This window comes from Sebastes fasciatus, chromosome 19 (assembly GCF_043250625.1).
Source record: "Sebastes fasciatus isolate fSebFas1 chromosome 19, fSebFas1.pri, whole genome shotgun sequence".
Lineage (NCBI taxonomy): Eukaryota > Metazoa > Chordata > Actinopteri > Perciformes > Sebastidae > Sebastes > Sebastes fasciatus.
Window position 1 is genome coordinate 19,059,041 of NC_133813.1, and position 13,275 is coordinate 19,072,315.

Here is a 13,275-nt window from a genome sequence, read left to right on the forward strand (position 1 = left end):
TTTTATGAGGTCTGGCTGCAGAAATGGATTCTGATGTTTCATATCCTGAAAATATCATGTCCCATGTTTCTGAGGGTTTCTTCTCAAATAGTAGCACGCCAGGTTTAATAGAGACTCTAAATTGATCTAAATTGGAGATGTTTGTTTGTCAAGTGATAGACATCTGTTGAAGGTTTTTATTTGCCTTCAGTGAGAGAATTCAGCTTCACATGGCCCAAAATATGTGGGAAAAGTAACTGAACTATCAGAAAACAAGAGACTTACTTTAACATCATTGCCAAATTGGCAATGATGTTAAAGTGTGTTTCCATAAACAGCATTTCCACCTCTTCATCTGTGTGCTGCTAAAATAAAAGTACCAACCCCAGAATACACAGGTCTGTGTGATCAAACCTGAAGAAGCGTGGTGTAAAAATACATTATTCACGTCATTGCAGTCATTATTTTCTCTTTTTGTGGCTCTATCAAGTACGTGGGAGTATTCCTGTTGTGCATATTCAAAAACCTGTGACCCTGTTTCTATCTGGGGAAAAGTTATTCGCTTTTAGCAGCTGCAAACCCCAGTGACGTACTTGGGCAGCGAGGTGCTCTCACCTCGTGTTCCCAATCTTCAGCGTTAGCAGGATATTATTAGCCTGGCAGGAAGCTGAAAGCCGCTCTGCCCAGACCTTATGCTGGATCAACCAGCAGCTGTGACTCCATCTTTGTTTTCATCCTGACCCCCGATGCTGTGCGTCTGTGAACGTATTACACAGTACACGAACCCGCACTCCCACACACAAATCTGTAGCCAGATTGTTTCTGGGTTTCTGCAGACTCATATCCCACACAGTACTTTTCTGTTGTACATCTCCAAACTTGTTTTAGCGAGGCTTTATAGCTCAAAAGAAAGGGGGCAGTTTGAGATGTGATGTGGAATGAAACAATATCAAATCAACTTAAAGTGCGCTGATGAGAGATTTTGAGTGTTTTTATCAGCTCACCATCCTGCTAATTATAAAGTTTGTTCTCTTCTGTGGATTGTAGTTGACCTTTACAACAGTAGAGATGACAGTTTTTTCCAGCTAGAAAAATGCGTGAATGTGTGTTTTTTTATTCTTGGATACCGGTGGTACAGGTTGTTGCTGCCGACATTATAGACATTATAGATAAAGTGACATTTCTGCGTTAAAATGTGGGCTGCATATTGTTTACTACTTAATTTGTTGACAGGCATTTGCACAAACACAACAGGCATAGTGATGAATTTATCTTAACACCCTCCTGCACAAATAAGTAAGGAGATTATACCTGACTTTATTAGATAGTACCTCCCACGACTGCAATGGAATTAGTTTCTACAGAAGAGGGAAAAAGCGAGGACTCATAGAATACGTTTTTCCATGACATAAACAGACAATAACTAAAATATGCATTTTGAGAAATGTTCTTGTATTTCAGTAAGGAGACCCAGAAAAGTGAAGAAACCCATAGAATACATCAGACAGAACAGAATTCACCTCGACAAAATATAAATGTGTTTTAGAGAAATTCTGTATTCCAAATAAGTGTTATATTGCAGAAACCTGTGTGGTGGGCGAACGCTTTTTCTTGTTATTCCTACGTCCTCGTGTCCTGTTTCCGTGGTTGCATATTAACTCATTTCCAGTCAGACAGTAGCACTCTAGAAAATATTCCCTCACTCACAACAATGAGGTGCTTACAGCTGGGCTGCAAATTCCACACCTCTTTCAGCATGTTGTCGTTGGAAATCAGGTAATCAGGTGGTAGTTGACTATATGAGTGTTTCAGTGATGTGAAGGTGTTTAAGTGGTGTATGAGAGTAGTTCAGTCGTGCACAGATTGAATTCTGTAATAGCGCTTCAGTCGTGTACACAGGGGGGTGTTACATTTATTGTAAATGTTTAAGCACCTCATTTACTGTTTGTCTGAGAGGTGTGTTATGTAACGTAAAAATATGAATCATCACCTCGGTGTCCTCACATACTATAAAAAAAACAACCTGGAGGCAACAGCTGCATGTTGATAGTGTCTCTACTGGAACAACAGACAATCTCATTTTTTTTCTTATCGCTCCATCTCGTACAGGCCCGAGGCGGCAGTGATCAACTGACTCACGCTGAGACAGATTGAAGCCGAGACGAAAAAAAGGGAAAAAATCTAGAGATAACGGACAACCTTAAATTACTGGACCCTACGGAGCCAGGAGCTGATGGAGCAAGCTGTTGGAAAGGTTTCTGTGAAAAATGACTACTGTCCTCTAGTGGATCTTGTATCTCTGACACAAATCAGATCTACTTGGCATTTAGTTTCTATGCATGACACAACAAAGTTAACAATGTGTGGTTATTTAAAATTCTGCTCTCTTGATATGCCACTCACAGTAAGATTCAAATTTCATTTGTTTTTTTCAACATGTACTGTATAAGAAGTTGATGTAGTCACCGTGACATCTCCCGTTAGTTTGTGGACCGCCGTTTTGAAGCCTCGATTTCGGCATTTTGGCCATCGCCATCTTGGTATTTTTGCAACCAGAAGGGACACGAGAGGGTGGAGCTAAGTACAACTGAATGATGAATACATATTAACGAAGACATATTATATATATATATACAAATTCTGAAGGTCTTCAATTTTTAGTGCTCTTTTCAATGTTCCCATTTGTTATTGCAGCAACTTTATTCAAGTGAATAGATATATCTTTTTTTCATGGAATGCAAATTCTTCTCTACTGTTCTACGCAGCACTAAAATGAACAGATTTACCTTAAATGACCCCCGGTGCCGTAGTTTGGAAAATCACATCTATCGAGAGCTTTTTCACTTAGAAGGGAGCATGTTGGGATGGGCTGCTGCTGCTGCTGCTGCCGCTGCCGCTGCCGCCGCTGCCGCTGCTGCTGCCGCTGTCCTGGAACAAAGTGTCACATGTTATGGATGTCAGAGGCATACTGAGAGGGAAAGGTTTACACAAGTGGTAGCTGCGGGCTGATGGAGCTCTGAACTCGAGGGTAGTGAAGAGAAGTGACTGCGGCAGAATGATTTCAGCTGCAAGGCCTAACAAATCAGTCCGAAATGGTTCCCGTGCTTCTGTGGAGAATCCCAAATCCAACCTAAACCCACATCCAAGTTATATTTTGTCAGGACTGCATCTGTAAATACTCTGACACAGCCTTCTCCCTCTGAATTCTTCTTTAATTTTCTTAGGTTAATTCCATTTTCAGTCAAAATGTTGGAATAAAAGAAGAATCGTAGCAGTGGGACACAGAAAATCAAGTGAATAGTTGATGGAGATAAATGATGTTTCGTGTTTTTCTGTATAGCTTTGGAGGATGACAAGTAATTACTATTTTTATTACTGAACAATTAGATTAGTTTGTAAAATGTGACAGGCTCCTTTGTTACATATTGTATCATATATTATATATATTACCTTCATGTAATGATTTTAAGTTCAGTAAGTGGTGCTAATACATTTTCATAAGGGGACCTTTCTGTGTGTTGACACTCTATTTTTGTGTTCACGCATCACACAGGTACTTTCACTACAGCAACAAAAAGTGTGACCCACTTACCTGTTTAAGTCCTTTTGTCCCCATTTTCCAAAAGCCTGTAGGCAGGGAAAGAAGAATGAGAGGCGATGAAACGAGAAGGAGGGAGGGAAAAGAGTGGCGCTGTATGGATGGAAAGATGGAAAGAGAGACGTAGACTGTATAGTTCCTGGACCGTTACATGACCTTCTATAAATCAAACTGTCCGTCTGTTTGAGGGCAGAAACTTCCCCTTGTCGCCCCTCTTCCCCTGCCTCATTTTCCCATAAATGGCTCTCCAAATCTCTTGCTGCCTGTCGTAGTAATTCAGTCCAGAGTGGGGTCATTGTTCGCCAACACACCAGCACTGTGGCACTTCTTGTTCACTGTCAACCTTGCCTTTCTGTCCAAAAGAGTCTAATATCCTGGGAGCCTGTACTCATTCATCCCGTTTTTTGGCTCTTTGCTTTCTTCCTTGTGATGTATTGATCGAGGCTGGTGCCACTTATTCCCCTCTCGTTCTCTTCTCGTGACCTAAATTCCCCCCTGCATGTTCATTAATTAGCTGATGCAAGTCTGCGTTCCCCAGGGAGGGTGGGGGATTGGAAAAGCTCATTATAGGACACATCAATAAGATGGGATTAATCATCCATTGGTATGTGTGCGTGCGTGCATACGTGCGTGCTTGCGTGCGTGTGTCAAACAGTCCCACAGGTGTGATGGCTCTTTTTTTTTATTCATGATTATCTGTTTTTTTTAACAGTCTTCGTTGAGCTCGATATAAAACAAATGAAATGTCTTCTTCAGTCTGTATCTCTGATTCTGAAAATCCTACATTTACTCATCTTACTGAACTGGTGGCATCCATCCATGGTGGTCTTTACCAGCTGCGACACTGTGTGGCTGATATTGTGAGTCTGTGTGTGTGTGTGTCATCATGGCAAAATGTGTCCCTGGAGACACCTAGCGGAAGCTACCACAGAGATGTTTTTGAGTACTTTGCCAGGTGTTTATTTATTTCTGTCTGTGGACAGATTTTGTCGATACGATAGAGTGCAAGATGCAGTCACCAAATTTCACGTTTGAAAGTTGACATCAAAATGAAGGTTAATTGGGCGTGGTCTAACCATGACATACTATTATACATACTATAGGCCTACTATGACTTATTTTTATGTCATACTATACTAATATGTCCTATGACTTTTGCCTTACATACCATACTATAACTTTTTTTCAACATAGTATACTGACTTTTTTTTCATAAAATTATAGACATACTATAATATGAAATTTTTTCATGAAAGTATCAACATACTATACTATGACGTTTTTTTCATAAAATTATCGACATACTATACAATGACATTTTTTTCATGAAGTTATCGACATAATATACTATGACTATTTTTTTTGACATACTATAATATGGCTTTTTTTCTCGACATACTATACTATGACTATTTTTTCGATATACTATACCATGACTTTTTTATGACAGTTTCCAACATACTATAGCTTTTCTATGACTTTTTTCGAAATACCGGTACTACATTATGACTTTTTATGACATAGGGTTCTCTGAGGCATTTTGATGTGTTTTCTTACTATTTTCCATCATTGTATAGACCAAACAATTCATTGAAAAAATGATCCGCACATTAATGAAAGATGGAAATAATCGTTCTTTTCTACCGCAAAATACAAAGCCAGATGTCAAATTGAAAATTGAAAGACACATAGAATACAACACAGTGGTTTATTAGTAACAATTGATTATCAAAAATGATATTTATCAAACAACATAAATATAAACAAGTAACTGATGTCATAGAGTACGGGCTTACTGGTAAACATTCATCATTGCACACTAATGCTAAATGAGGGCACGCATGGTTGTTTTTCCGTAAGGGTCATCTAAGGCTTTGTAACATTAACTTTATGGCACAGTTCCACACATTACATCAGCACTTCATCCATTACCATGTCCCATTTAATAAAGTAGTGAAACATTCATTCTGCCAGACAACATCAATTCATTGTGCTCGGTTTTTGGAAACCACCCAAAAGTACAAAAAAAACCCCACCAGTACAAACACCATTACCTCATAAGTAAACAACATTTTCCTATCTCCGCCTTACTCTAACATTCTGTGTAGAGACTCCATTTAACCAACACCATATAGGATTCCCATATTGTTTATCACAGGGTTTCTCCTACTGTCTATATGTGTAAGGCTGCAGGCACTGTAGCACCAGCATTAGCTGAGATCACAGCTTCATACGGTGAGGCTTACAGGGTGCTGTGGAAAATGAAATCATGAAAAGTTTCATTGATATTCTAATGATGAGAGCCTAACTGATAAATTGCGCGGCTGATGTTAGCTCAGTGCAGCTATATTTGAATTTTAACACGTGTAGGTAACATTAACAGAAAAAGTAACAATCACAAAATTTGTCGACCAGAGAACACAGACAAGTTTGTTTTTCAATTAAAAAATGTCCCACTTAGTATATATATTTTGATTTAATTATTTCAGAAACAAATCGAAGGAATCATCTTTAAAAATGTTTGTTATGTAGTATTGTTAGGGCTCTGGTAATAAGGCGATTAGGGCTGAAACTATTAGTCAATCAACACAAAACTACTAACTATGATAATCAATTAATTGTTTAAGTCATTCATCAAGCAAAAATGCCAAACATTTAATGATTTAATGAATGATCAGAAGCAAAATTTTGTTGCTTTTCCTGGAATTTCTTTATAGTAAACTAAATATCTTTGGGTTTTTGGACGGTTGGTCAGACAAAAACAATTTAACCTTGGGCTATAAGAAATTTTGAAACCCATTTTTGTTACTTTTCTGACATAAAGACTAAACGATCAATCTATTATTGAAAAAAATAAATATCACACCAATCAATCAATAATAATAATCGTTAGTTGCAGCCCCTAGGTGTGACTGAGGTTAAGTTAACTCTATAAAAATGGTAAAGTGTCATACAGATGCATGTTAAACAAGGCTATATAACAACTCATTAGTGTATTTGTTCATTTTGTGCATTGCATTTTCTGGAGTGATTGTCCAGCTGGTGTGGCTTGTGCATAAAAAAAATCATCTAGGGCTTAGGTTGTACACCTTATTGGCTTAAATATGAAAATATTTAGTTATTCAATTTTTTTTAATATATTATGTATGCAACAAACATCTGATCATCTTAATGGCAGTTTCAAAAGATCCAAATCACAAAAACAAAAAAAAAGCTAAAACATACAGTATCTTGTCAAGCCAAATAACTTGTGTTACACCATGTTCCTGTGAAGAACTGTCCTGCTGCTGCAAATAGCCCCTGTGCATAAACTGTACTGAGCTTCGGAGTTCACCCAACAGATCCAAACTGTCTGCTGCTCAGTCTGTGTCTGATATATTCAAGCCAGAAAACAGATGGTTGGGGGGGCTCTCTCACCAAGCTGAGAGGGAAACTAGTGCTTTGAAGTGGATTGCAATCATTACTTCCCTCCATGTCCCTGGCACACTGGGTTTGACAAAGCTGTGCTGACATCCATGGCCGCGGAGTGTGCTGCTTGTTTGACTCTCTTTTTTGCAAACTATATGTGTTTCTAAATAACGGAGAAGTGAGGAAAAAAGGTTATTTTGTAATTCAGGAGACCTGACTCCTTAACGCAAATCTCAAATCTAGTTGAAACTCCTTAAATCTAAGTGTAATCAACCGCGAGTGATGTAGGTGTGATAGGTGTTTTCACCTATGTTCATATAATAAATATTCCGTCCTTCTATCTTCTACTGGAGTGTTGTGATTCATGTAAAGTTACAGAAAGTACTTCTTGACTGTCTCAATATGAGAAATGATTAGACTTGCAGCTGCTGGAGTATAATAGGAATGCATAGAATCTGCAGCTGAGTGTATGTGATATTTGCTGCCTGTATTGCCATTTGTTATGTCAGCCACGCAGCTAACGAGGCCAGGGTTACAGAGGGCAAAATGGTAATCACAGTCATGCTGTCAGTCCCAAGGGCAGGGGACAGACTGGAGGGTAAAAGACAGGCAGGTTAAATTGTGACGACCTGATCAGGCAGCGCTCGTTAGACCGGTCTTCACTTAATGGACTGTTTGGAAAGGACTTCCCGGTTTGACGGACTGTCAGAGACGGCGGGAGTCTGGGCGTGGCTGCCGGTGAGTGAGGTAATGCGGCGTGCACCTCTCCCTTCCAGCTCTTCATCCTGAGAATCAGAAGTAAGGTTATGTATCAGTGAAGAGACGGGCTCAAATTACATTTCATCTGAATAATATTCTACAATTCTAATCAAATTCTCAAGAAAAAGTGGCTAGAAATGCATAATTAATTCTACTGAATGGGTCATTATCAAATAACATGGCTACTATGATACGTGGCCCTTGTCCAATGCAACTGCTTTCTATTGGTAATAGTATTTTGTTCTCTTTCGGGGTTTTTTAAAAACAATCAACGGGATCTCTGCTTGAAATTTAAAATTCAAGGTATCTTTGTTTGTTTGTGACCAGAAGGAATAATTAAGGTGACCAATAATGATATTGTATAAAGATAGATTTCAAGAAATGTAAATCTATCTTTTAACAATCTCCAATGTGATCTGATCACCTGATCATAGCAGTAACATACTCTAAAATGTCCAGTTAAAGGGACTGTTTGTAACTTTTTAAGCGTATAAATGTAACTGGTCGGGACACATGCGCGTTCGCGTGTGGCCGCTGCCACGTCTCCTCTGCTGCTTGCCTTCACTCAGACAGAGCGCGCGTTCTCGCTCCACCTATACACGTGAACGCGCGCTCACTACACACTGTAGAAGACTTCGTAGCTCTGAGAATATCTAGTGAATGTACAGTGGACGTTTGTGCAGAAATAAATGCTGCAGCTCCTCCAGACCAACAGAGGTTTCCCGTGTCTTGTGAAGTATCGGGGCTCCGCAGAGAGAAACTATATCGTCTCGTTACCGACCGGGTGCCGGCGGAGACGATAAGTTACTCGCTGCAGAGCCCCGCTCTGACCTTCGTCTGGTCAGCTAACATTACTGCCAAGCAGGTGAAATATAGATGATATTGTGGTTTATCTGACGTGTGTCGCCTCACTGTTCTGAGCGATGCTCGTTCATGTCTATTTAGAGCGAGCAAGCTGCGAGCTCGACGCTGACTTTCGTTGATTTCACGGCCACAGGTGTCGCTGTTAACAAGCATTTCTGAAAGTTACAAATAGTCCCTTTTAAAGGCATTTCTCTAGAGTCTAGACATTTCCACTCCATTCTCACTAATTATGTCTTTACTACACCATTGACATTTTTCTCCGTTGTTTTGTGTAATAATCCTTACACCTCAATTGGTTCCCCTTCTCTTTGGCGAAGTTTAGTTTTGTAGGTTTTATCCTGTTTTAGACGTAACACTTCTTTGTTAGACACACAATACAGCTGTACTTGCCAGTCAAACCCAGTGATTCTAGCAGACCTGAATCTTTTATGGAATGGAATACGCAATCATTTCTTTTTTTTGTCTGATTTGAAAAAACATTATTCAAGGCTTAACCGAGTCTTGGCCCTAATCCTCTTATTTTCAACTCAAAGTCATAGCCTTCCAAATTTCTCAGGCCCTGGCACTTAACAAGAACTAAAGCATATAATTTTAGTTTAATTAGGTGGCCCTGCAGTGTCTTCCAATTCATTTTAGGATATGTTTTATGGTATTATTGATCACCTTTTAAAGCATGAATTGGCCTGGCTCCAGGATGAACTATAATCTCTTTCTGTGCAATGGCCAACAGGACACTTTTGACTTTCCCAAAGTGTAGATTTCACAAAAAGTTATTGTGCCCAATAAAAGTGAAAGTGTGTGATGTAGGGAAAAAGAAAAAAGTATCAAATTCATTACAATGTGCAAATGCTATGGTTACTTAAGTGCTGTACTTGGTAGAATAGGAACCCCATAGTGTCTGCCCTTATGAGCTGTGGTTCACACCGTGTCAGCAGTCTCCTCCCCTTCAGTGTGCTCTCCGTAGCGATTGTATAGCTCCATGTCAGACAGAGCGCTCTCCATCGCCTCCTCTTCATAGTCAGTGTGGTAGTCTGACTCCTCTGATGAAGGGAAGGAGCGAAGGACAGGAAGCAAAAGAAGCACATTGTGGGTGAATAAGTGATGTGTAGAAAAGGTGACAATGAATGTGGGTGTGCAGGTGAATGAGTCAGAAAAGCAAAACTGTGAAACATTGTGATAGGTCAAATGGAGCAGTGTGACGAGTGATGGATGACAAATAGGTTATACATAGAAAGAAGAGCAAGAATGAGAAGGATGGAGGTATCTGAGAAAACACCATTGATTGCTTTATTACTTAAAGATGTTTTCTAAAAAAGATTTAAATATGTGAATTGTTTCTATTTGATTGCAAATGCTTATTTTGAACTATTAAGTTTGCACAGGTCCTACTTTCCATCGGCATGTTACAACAGGGTATATGCATGAATCCGGAGGTTCAATTTAAAACCATTTAAGACCCTTTCCAAACATTTTAAGACCTCATTAGAACTTCGGGTTCTAACAGGTTACATAAGAAATAGGAATGACCTAATGACAACTTGTAGACAGTGACTCATTGCATAGTATAGTATGTCGAAAAATAAAAAAGTCATAGTATGTCAAAACAAATTCGAAAGTCATAGTATAGTATGTAAAAAATAAAAGTCATAGTACGGTATGTCGGAAAATAAAAAACTCTCAAAAAAAGTCATTGTATAATTTGTCGAAAAAATAAGTCCTAGTATAGTATGTTGAAAAATAAAAAAATATCTTGAAAAAAAAGTCATTGTATAATATGTTGAAAAAAATTATAGTATAATATGTCGTTAAAATTAAAAAAGTAATTGTATAGTATGTTGAAAAAAATTATAAAATAGTATGTAATAAAAATAAAAAAGTCCTAGTATAGTATGTTGAAAAAATTAAGTCATAGTACAGTATGTAATAAAAGGTAAGAAAATGTCAAAAGAAAGTCATGAATAAGCCATAGTATGTCTAAAAAAGTAATTAAAAAAAACATTGTAAAGTACGTCAAATAAATCTAAAAAAAAAGTTAAATGTCTAAATAAAAAATCTAAAATAAAAGGTCAGAGTGTAGTACTGTATGTTGAAAAAAAGTTACAGTATAGTGAATGTACAATAACCTTTTTTGGACATACTATACTCTGAACAAAAAGTATGATCATAGGTGTGGCTGAAAGTAAGAGTGTGTCAGTAATTTTACCATCCACCAGAGCAGGTTTGACGGGCTCGATGCGGGACACGATTTCTGCCAGGTCAGTAAAGGAAGCATTGGGACACGTCACCACCTAAAAGACACAAATACACACATTAAAGAAATACTCAAAATAGACTGAGCCAACAAAGAGAGAGACTCTGATGTCATACATTAGGTCTATTTTAATAGACCTAGATAACTAACCAATTGTGCTCTAACGACACCAGGCGTCAACACCTTGTCTGTTAGAACGCTTGAATGTATTCCTCCTTACGTACACTGGTGATGAAAACATAAATAGCAGCCAGCAGTTTCACTGAGAAGGGAGCTGATTTGGATTTAGTCTTTTTGTCTTCCTTTTTTTCAGCTGATTAAGATGCCAAAAGGGAAAAATCTGTCCACACAACATTAAATGATCACTGCTTATTCTGGATGTTAACTACTGTATTTCTTTTAGCTTTAGCCGCAAACTTTTGTTTTAAAATCTTTTTTTTTTTTTCATCAGCATTTTTTGCAACATCACTGAACACGCTATGTAGAATCAATCACAGTAAGAGACGCATTATTTCCCCTGAGAGTTGCACCTGAAATAGAAAGGCACTCATTAACTGCCTATGTGGGATAGCTATTGTTTCAAAGAATGACAATTGGATTCATTTAGAAGACAGTTTTAAGCATTACAGTTTCAAATCAGCAACCATGACTGTAGCTCCATCCTTATCTTCACAATCATCCAGGTTAGTTTGTTGCTGTGGCGTTATTGTCGAAAAACTCCTTTCGATATCAACCCTGCTATTTTTCTCTTCATCCTCCTCATGTTGTTGTTCAGATTGGGGGTAAATATATCATCTTTCTTCATCATTCTGTCTCTTTCCTTGTTTAGTTGGTCCTTTATCTTTCTTTGCCATTGCTGGGGGACAAATCTGGTGCACGGAAAATCTGTTTCTCTGTACTTAAAGTGCAGACTGCTGCATAGTTTTAATGTCATTTCTTTAACAGCAGTGTAGCCCAAGGCCTAAAACATGAGGCTGTTGACGACAGAATGCGTCCGACAATGAGAGAAAACGGAACCAATGTAGTATACCCCATATGGTTGATTAAACATACATGGACTGCAAAATGAGATTACGGATACCAACCAAACTCGAGAGGATGTGAATTTTGCTTTGTTTTTGCACAGGTGGGTACTAATGCAGAGCAGCTACAGAGATAAGGTGCTGGTGAGCTAATCCGTTTGATTGCATTTAACGCTCACTATTTCATAACTCTGTAGTTGCTTGTTTTTAAATGGCTTTGATTAAACCATGAATGCAAGATATTTGGAGTTAGAAATGTCCCCTGCCAGCTATTTCACTGTAGACCAACTGAGAGGCTTCAGAGTTCTGATGAGAATCTATATTTATACTTCATACCACACGTAAAATTAGGTCCATTACATTACTTACATTGTTCTTGCTTTGGGTGTGGAACTCCTCCTGGTGTCGGTCTTTCATCATTTTCTCCACCACTCCACTGCGAATCCACACGTCAAACACAGTCTTCCCGTGCTGGTATCCCACCTCCTACATAACACAAATGTTCACATATAAAAATATTATTTTCTCTGCTGATCGGGCAAAATCATTAAAAAGATACGACTTTTTGGGAATCTATTTAGTTCTGTTATTCTTTAGTCAAACTTACAGCAATCTCGTCAAACTTGCCGAACTCCAGTGTTCGGTATCTGTCAATTGGAGGTCTGATGTACTCGCAGTAGTCGCTGCTCTTCACAGACTCCAGCTGCCTAACGCAGCACACGTAGGCCAGCCGAGTCTGAATCTCTGCCATGTTTAACACCTAAGACCGCCAAAGTGTAGAAGAACATATGCATCAAAGAATACCCTCATTATTATTCATAGGACTCATTTACTTTTAAAACATATCCTCGCACAGTCTGTTGTCTGTGCCTTTATTTTTAATCAATCCATTACCTTTACTTTCTCAGCAAGGGGGTTGAGGCGTTTCCATAGCAGCCACCAGCCGGAGAGCGAGTCGCCGTAATTAGTGAGGTTGGTTTCATCCCGGCTGCCCACGTCAATAGCTATCACCACTTTGGCCCCCATGGAGCGTGCCACATCAGCTGGGAGAAGAGGAGGATAACGGAAACATAAAAGGTGGACAGGAGAAGAAGAGGGAGAGAAATAATCAATCATACATGGGTGTTAAAATAGTTGTAATGACATGATCAAGGCACTGAGCGACAGAATGCCAAGGGAAGTAAGAAAGGCTGAGTGTAACACACCTGGCAGGTTGTTGATGTAGCCTCCATCCATCAGCAGGTGTCCATCTTTAGGGTCGCAGAGAGGAGGTAGATACCCAGACAGAGACATGCTGGCACGAATGTAACGCCACAGAGAACCTAAAACAGCAAATTACATTTTATGCCTATTAAACAATATGTATTTAATTGAAAGCAACCAACCTGAACTAA

General features: G+C 38.9%; 1 protein-coding gene across 3 annotated transcripts in view; it reads right to left on the reverse strand.

The window, feature by feature from the left end:
* Positions 1-5,270: 5,270 nt before the first annotated feature.
* Positions 5,271-13,275, reverse strand: part of pnpla7a (patatin-like phospholipase domain containing 7a) — a 28,978-nt gene continuing 20,973 nt past the window's right edge. Inside the window, exons 30-36 of one of the 3 annotated variants that reach the window (XM_074617569.1) lie at positions 13,087-13,203; positions 12,776-12,924; positions 12,489-12,641; positions 12,251-12,367; positions 10,812-10,896; positions 9,533-9,648; positions 5,271-7,770 (exon numbers count right to left, since the gene is read on the reverse strand). In XM_074617569.1, the coding sequence (XP_074473670.1) occupies positions 7,645-7,770; positions 9,533-9,648; positions 10,812-10,896; positions 12,251-12,367; positions 12,489-12,641; positions 12,776-12,924; positions 13,087-13,203 (863 nt within the window). In that variant the 3' untranslated portion in view covers positions 5,271-7,644. Of the gene's footprint in view, positions 7,771-9,480; positions 9,649-10,811; positions 10,897-12,250; positions 12,368-12,488; positions 12,642-12,775; positions 12,925-13,086; positions 13,204-13,275 lie in introns of all 3 variants that reach the window. The other 2 variants (XM_074617570.1, XM_074617571.1) reach the window with 2 other exon arrangements.